The following is a 6,395-nucleotide window of genomic DNA, read 5'->3' as shown; positions in this document are numbered from 1 at the left end:
CATGGCAAAATTTCTTTCTGTCATTGTCTTCTGTGTTATAAAGGGCCGATTGAGCTCAACAGAGGAGTAATACTTGCAGGTCTAGCAAAAGTGTAACTAATACAGACTCTGCTGAGGAGTTACCATGCATTACTAATGAGAGACATGCAGCCGGAAAGTTGTATGCAACATTTGCAAAGCTCCTGAAGCTGTATGTATCTACCAAGCTTGATGTCTTCTTTTTCCCTTTTTGTGTTGTATTATTTCAAATAATGCATCCAACTGTTTATCTTTGAAAGGATTTAAACACACTGTAGGAATACGTAGTTATAAGATGCCATCATAATCAAAGCCATCAATTTGGATAAATTTCCTATTACCAAATTATACTGAAATGAACATTGTGGGAAAGCTGAATTTAATGATACCGTGGAGTATATTTTTGCTTTATTCACTGCTGTCCTCTTTGCAAGGTAAGAACTTTATTCCATTTCTGAAGAAATACTAACTTTTAAAATGAGTTCTCTAAATATTTTATTAATACAGCTCCTTCTTTTTCTATCATTATCAAACAATATTTTTAACCCTTCTTGGAATTCATGAAAGAATAACATAGGTTAAATAACCCATTTTACATATCTCCTTTCTCTCTGACAGGTGTTGAAGCTAAAATATAGCTCTTATTTTTTAAAAAGACACATTTTCTATGTCTGAATTTTGTTACAAAATAATTATAAAGGAACTATGTTTAAGTTTCTTTTATTTCTTGCCACTACTGTCAGATGAGTAAGCAGGTAATGAATTTCAACGAGGTATGACTTTATTTCATCAGACTGCACCTGCACTTTGTTTAAGCATTTTTGGAATGCTAGAATAAATAATTGCTCTTCTGGTTATAGAAACAATCCTATTTTTAACTGGTATATTCACTTCAGATGGGTCTTGCAGATAGTTTCTTTGCAGCCATTATGAAGATTTCTAAGATAATCTGAGAAAGAGTGTAACCTGATTACAATTGAATTTTGCAAGTAATATTAAGAAAATGATTACACCTAACTGCTGAAGGAGCTTGATTCTGGATAGCTCTGAGTATCCCTTGTACTTATAATTACCTTCCGTAATTTTATCAGATTTAGTCTGAGCCTCTGAACAACTAAGAACTCTTCTCTCTTTTTGGTGGTAGTATTTACCAGAGTTGAGACCATGGAAAACTGGGGTTGATAAGCCCTTGAAAGAATCAAGCTATCAGGAAGGAAAGCGTCTGTTGCTAGGTCCCTTAGGAAGAGAAAAAAGTTTATGTAAAAGTGCTCTGGAAAACTCAGGATCATTAGCTATTTTTTAAAGAATAAATTTCAGTAGTGTTGTTTGCCAAATGCAGAGTGAGTTTGTAGAAAAACATTTAACTTAATGACTTTTTAATCTACAGGATCTTATTGCAAGCTTTCTCTTTTGAGAAGAACTTCAAGGTAAGTTTTTATTCCATATTTGTCAAGTTCTACAAATAAAACAAAAACATATAAGACTTATCTGATATAGCATAAGTTAGAAAGTAAAATATAGCCTTGAATTTGACATGTAAGATGTCAAGTACATGTGCATTGGATGTAAAACACACTTTCAGAATGTTTACATCTCTTTTCAAAGAATTTACACAACAGGCATGGATCCTCTATTTGAAAAATGAAGGCACTTATGAAAAATGATACTTCTATGGTCTCAAGAAAGCTTAGTGGAATAATGGAATGAAACCAGGATGAGATCATTATTTTATGTCTGGAAAAATACATTAAATGAGTATCCTTCTACAATTTTAATTGCATGATAAAATCCTAGCTGCTATTTGAAGCACAGAAAACTAAGTGCTATACAGCCATAAAATAAACATTTTCAATACAAGTTTTCATGTAGAAGCTGAAATCCAAACAAAACCCAAACTAGGGAATGTTCCTGATCCCATTGAATTAAATGGGAACTATGCCATCGATTTTAGTAGAAGTGTCCAGTTGGACATAGCTTTGGATGTCTAGTGACCTCTGTATCTAGTGAGCACACATGCATATCAAATGATATGCCATCTTGGACTGTTGATAAAACTAAGTATGTTTTATAGCCTGTTGCCCTTGTTTCTAAACTTAATTGCAAATTTAAGTCAGCTATAGCTGGCAAGCCATCTTTTGCTATTTAAAGCCCTATCACAATATATTCAAATCATACTTGGGGGAACTTGCTGCCACACACACTGCCAGGTATCTATGAAACTGCTTTGCAATTTTGTATCCTGTCATAAAAGCTTATTTTGCCTGCTTACCTCTCCCTCATAAGACCTATGTACCTCCCTAATAAAGCATCCCATGTTTGAGAGCAGAGATTGGAGCACTATTGAATTCTGTAAAATGAGACCATGAAAAAAAATCACCATTTTAAATGTTAAGCCAAGAAAGACCTCTTTGATAAAGTGATGGTAATCAGAGAGAAACACTTCTCTCTTGGGAGCTGCTTATTCAGGCTGTTCCAGGGACCTTTGATTAAACAGGTTCCTTTTTGTTTTCTTCCAGAAATGAGTTTAATGCAACTCGACAGAAAAGAGATCTCTTAACAGCAGAGGTAGGTTATACCTCTGAAAGGGGGATGGTGGGGAAAGCCTCCCCCTTTTCTGCTCTGGGGCTTTGCTGATGTTACAATGGGGCCTTTGTAAGGAGCAAGGCTGTGGTAACAGGAGGACAGTGAGGAGGAGCTGCTGTTCCCTACCTGCTCACCTCCAGCCAAGACCCATGGCCTCACACATTCATTTGTTCTTGGCGAAACGCTCTCTGAATCACCCACCCTGATAGACTGACTGACGCATACCACGGGAAATAACACCGTGGTTCTTCTGCCTTTTGTGAAGGCAAACAGAAAGCCCTAGAAAGCTGTTGGTGTTTGATGCAAAGCACAATGATGGCTGTAGACAAGGAGCCTGCATGTGGTGTGGTGATGGTGGCAGTTCCAGCCCAGGCCCGGGTCCTACCACTGCAGCCTAAGGTCTGTCCCTCCTCACTCCACGCTCTGTACTGCTGCCTTATGCTGCACAAAGGTGATGTTTGACTAAAATTTAGTAGTATAAGGGGAAACTCATTCCCCTGTGGGTAGACATCTTGGGCTACAGAGCCCAAGCAGCTGTTATAGCCCTCTTCTACAGGGGCAGGCATGGAGCCCAAAGACTCTTCTCAGGGTCTTGCAGGCAGGCTGCAACAGAACCACAAATCATTTTCTCTATGTCCCTTGGAGAATTTTGTGTCTCCTCACCAAGTTAGAAGGTAGCCAGTATGAAATATAACACTGAGGTGAGTCATACCTCTTCTCCTCACTAGGAAGACACCTTCTGAGGGAAATGGGCTCTGGGAACTGATGGTGGTCCAGAGGTGTGCTCAATAGGAGAGCAAATAAGCTCTATCTCCCCAAAACAGCACAAAAGCAAAAAGCTTCTTTGCTGAGAGGCCTGGCTCAGGGTAACCAAGAGAGAATATGAAGAGGGGTGTTTTTGTGCAGGGGTGGTGGGGAACATCTCTGGCTAATGATGGACCCTGGAACAGCTTTCTGGTGAGCTGGTGAAGTCCATTTCAGATTGATTTTAGACAAATTGTGCTACTTGGGTGCATCAAAGTATTTCCAGTTGGAGGAGGGAAGTATTTATGTCACTGCATGAGGCATTGGTGGGACTTCACCTGAACCATTTACTGTACTGTTGTGTTTATGCCGAGATCCATTAGTTTAAGCTCCAGACATGGAGAAGTACTAGCAGAAGGAGTGAAGAAAGAGTATCTTGCAAATGAAGACTTAAACAAGTTGCTTTGCTCTGTTGTACTGCTGAAGGCTGGTGTTAGACGTGTGGGGAGCATGGAAGGGTAACTGCTTTCTTGTAATACAGCAGAGAGGGAATTTTTAAAAAACAAAGCAACAAAACAAAGCAGGAATGAAGAGCTATTTAAGAAAAAGGGCTAAGCTTTGTAAAACAAAAAGATTTTAAATGACCACGAATAAATGTACAGGGGAAATATTCAACTGCCCAGCACTTCATCCTGGTAAACTTCCCAACCGTACTTGTCGGGGCAAAAACCCCAGAGTGCTTGTCACGTGGAACTTGATTAGTTCTTGGAAGAGATGATGTGACGCGACAAACTGCAATAGCAGAGTGTTGGGTCAGATCCAGGACTTCCTTACAGTCCCAAGTCCCCCTGTTCCTATACAAGACAGGATGCAGATCAGGCAGATCTCTTCTCTCTCACCCCCCCCCCTCCCCCTTTTTTGTTTGAGACCAGCTTAAATGAGTTCTGAAGGATCTCAAGGGGGATGTGAAATCCATCACAGTTGAAGTGGCCACAGTTAGATGACTGGGGAGTGGCACAGGGCATGAGTTAGGGGAGAAACATTTGGTATTTGACGGAAGCAAAAAAGGCAAGAGTCTTGTCTGAGCCCTCACTCTTCCTCCTGAATGTAAACACAAATCTCTCCCAGTGGAGCCCTGCTGGTTTGTTGCCTTTGGTGAAGCAGAAAACATGGAGAGGAGGCCAGCAGTGACCCCAGGGCACAGATGTATCCTTCCCTGTCCCCCAGAAACCATGCTTCCCTTCCCCACAGTGCCAGGTGCTGCAGTCACTGCCTTTCCTGCTAGTCTGGGCTGCCAATCACAGCACTTGAGGCCATGCCCTGTGCTGGACCAGCCACAAGTCTCTCTCCTGTGCTAAAATAACCCTCAAAGTCCTCACTCAACGCTGCTGCAAGTCCCTGGGCTCATAGTGGTGCATTCATAAAGCAGAAACACACTGATTTTCCTTTTGTGTTTCTGTCAGGTTCGAGCTGCCTCTCCTCAGTCACACCTGCACGGGACCTTGATGCGCAGCCCACCGGGAGGTCAGTGCTGCTCGTCCCAGGAGGAGATGCCCCTGAACACGCTGCCTTCCTGTTACTTTCCCATGTTGCCAGTGGTTTTGTCCCCTAAAAAAAAAACAACACACTAACTCATTACTTCATTTTATCCATGTTAAATAGCATATGGTTCCCACTGAAATTAGACTTTCAAAATAATGATTTATGACCAAATCTGAACAGCTAATTAAGCTAATCCTTTGATTTTTTTTTTTTTTTTTTAAAGTTTATTTCTAGTACAATTTTCTTACTACCACTTTTTCTGTCCTTGTGAGAGGATGTAATTTTGTCTGAGAGCCATGATCTGGTTATGTGTATGTACAGTTGTACCCAGACAATGAGCACAGGGTTACTCCTAGAGGGGTTCAGGCACTGTCCAAACACCTACAGCAGGTCCAAGTTATTTTGCAGAAATGTTTTTTGTATGCAACTGAACTTCAGTATCCTTGGAAAATATGTATGCCTGGGTAGGTGTGTTTTTCCATCTCAATGAATATATATAATTCATAGTTCATAGTTGTAACAGCAAAAAAAGTTTTCCACATTAATGCTGTTCTATAAACAGTATTTTTGCCTTGTATTTTCAGGGTATCTGTGCATATTTGGAAAGCAATTCTTAAATGGGAAAAATTCAAAACTAAGCATTCAAAAGTAAGCTTTACTGTAAAGGTCTAGTTTTGTTCCCATTTAGCATCACTAGTAGCTTACAGTAGCTTCCATTAGGTGTGGAAGGGCCTATTTATTTCATTGCCTTCCTGCTTTCTGGAATGTTTTTTAAATCTCTGTAAGCAACTTTGTAAATGTTTGTATCTAGGGTTTTAATTCCTCCCCAACAAGGAAATCAACTATCTGCAAACCCTGAGATTTGAAATTTCCTTTCTCCTTCACTTTTGGGGAACTATGATTTAGACCCACCTCAGTGAATGGTTAGTAGACAGTGAAGTCTTAGCGTCCAAGCAGACCACATAACTCATTAATGAAACTGCATTTAGAAACAATTACTAATTATAACATAAAACAAGCCATTCCCATGGAATCTTAAGTCTCTGACTCCAGTCACCTCTTAAGCAGAAATAACCTTTTAAAAGTTTTAGCATGCGTGGAGGGTTATTTTTATCTGTTTTTGACTTTGTAAATTATGCATTCCAGACTGTTCATAAGCTGAATATACCCTTTGCTGTAAAGCCTTGGAGGGAGGAGTTGAACATATGCATAAATTGTGCTGAATTTGGACAATTAGAATAATCTGTGTCCTGTGTATTTCAAGATCAGGAGGACTGGGATTTGGTTTCTTTACATGGGAACTTGACCTTTTGTTTGCTGGGAGGAGGTTGACCTTTTGCTCCTTTGTTAGTGTACAAGTCTCAGACCAAAAGAGAACCTTGTCTTATAACCAAGAAACACAAAGGATAAATTTAAGTAAATGATAAAAACTGGAGATTTTTGTTGGTTAATTTTCTTAGCTAATACAGCTGCTAATGATTTTACAATAAACAAATTTAATGTGGGTC

At 39.7% G+C, this 6,395-nt stretch overlaps 1 protein-coding gene across 1 annotated transcript in view; it reads left to right on the top strand.

Moving 5' to 3' along the window:
• Nucleotides 1–352: 352 nt before the first annotated feature.
• Nucleotides 353–6,395, top strand: part of OTOGL (otogelin like) — a 97,739-nt gene continuing 91,696 nt past the window's right edge. Inside the window, 4 exon segments of the mRNA XM_082752582.1 lie at nt 353–452; nt 1,406–1,445; nt 2,535–2,583; nt 4,809–4,869. Of these exon segments, the coding sequence (XP_082608708.1) occupies nt 374–452; nt 1,406–1,445; nt 2,535–2,583; nt 4,809–4,869 (229 nt within the window). The 5' untranslated portion in view covers nt 353–373.

Source organism: Aythya marila (genome assembly GCF_965140915.1).
Source record: "Aythya marila genome assembly, chromosome: 1".
In the NCBI taxonomy this organism is placed as follows: Eukaryota; Metazoa; Chordata; class Aves; order Anseriformes; family Anatidae; genus Aythya; species Aythya marila.
The sequence above is the reverse complement of the archived record's forward strand: the minus strand, read 5'-3'. Positions and strand labels throughout refer to the sequence as shown.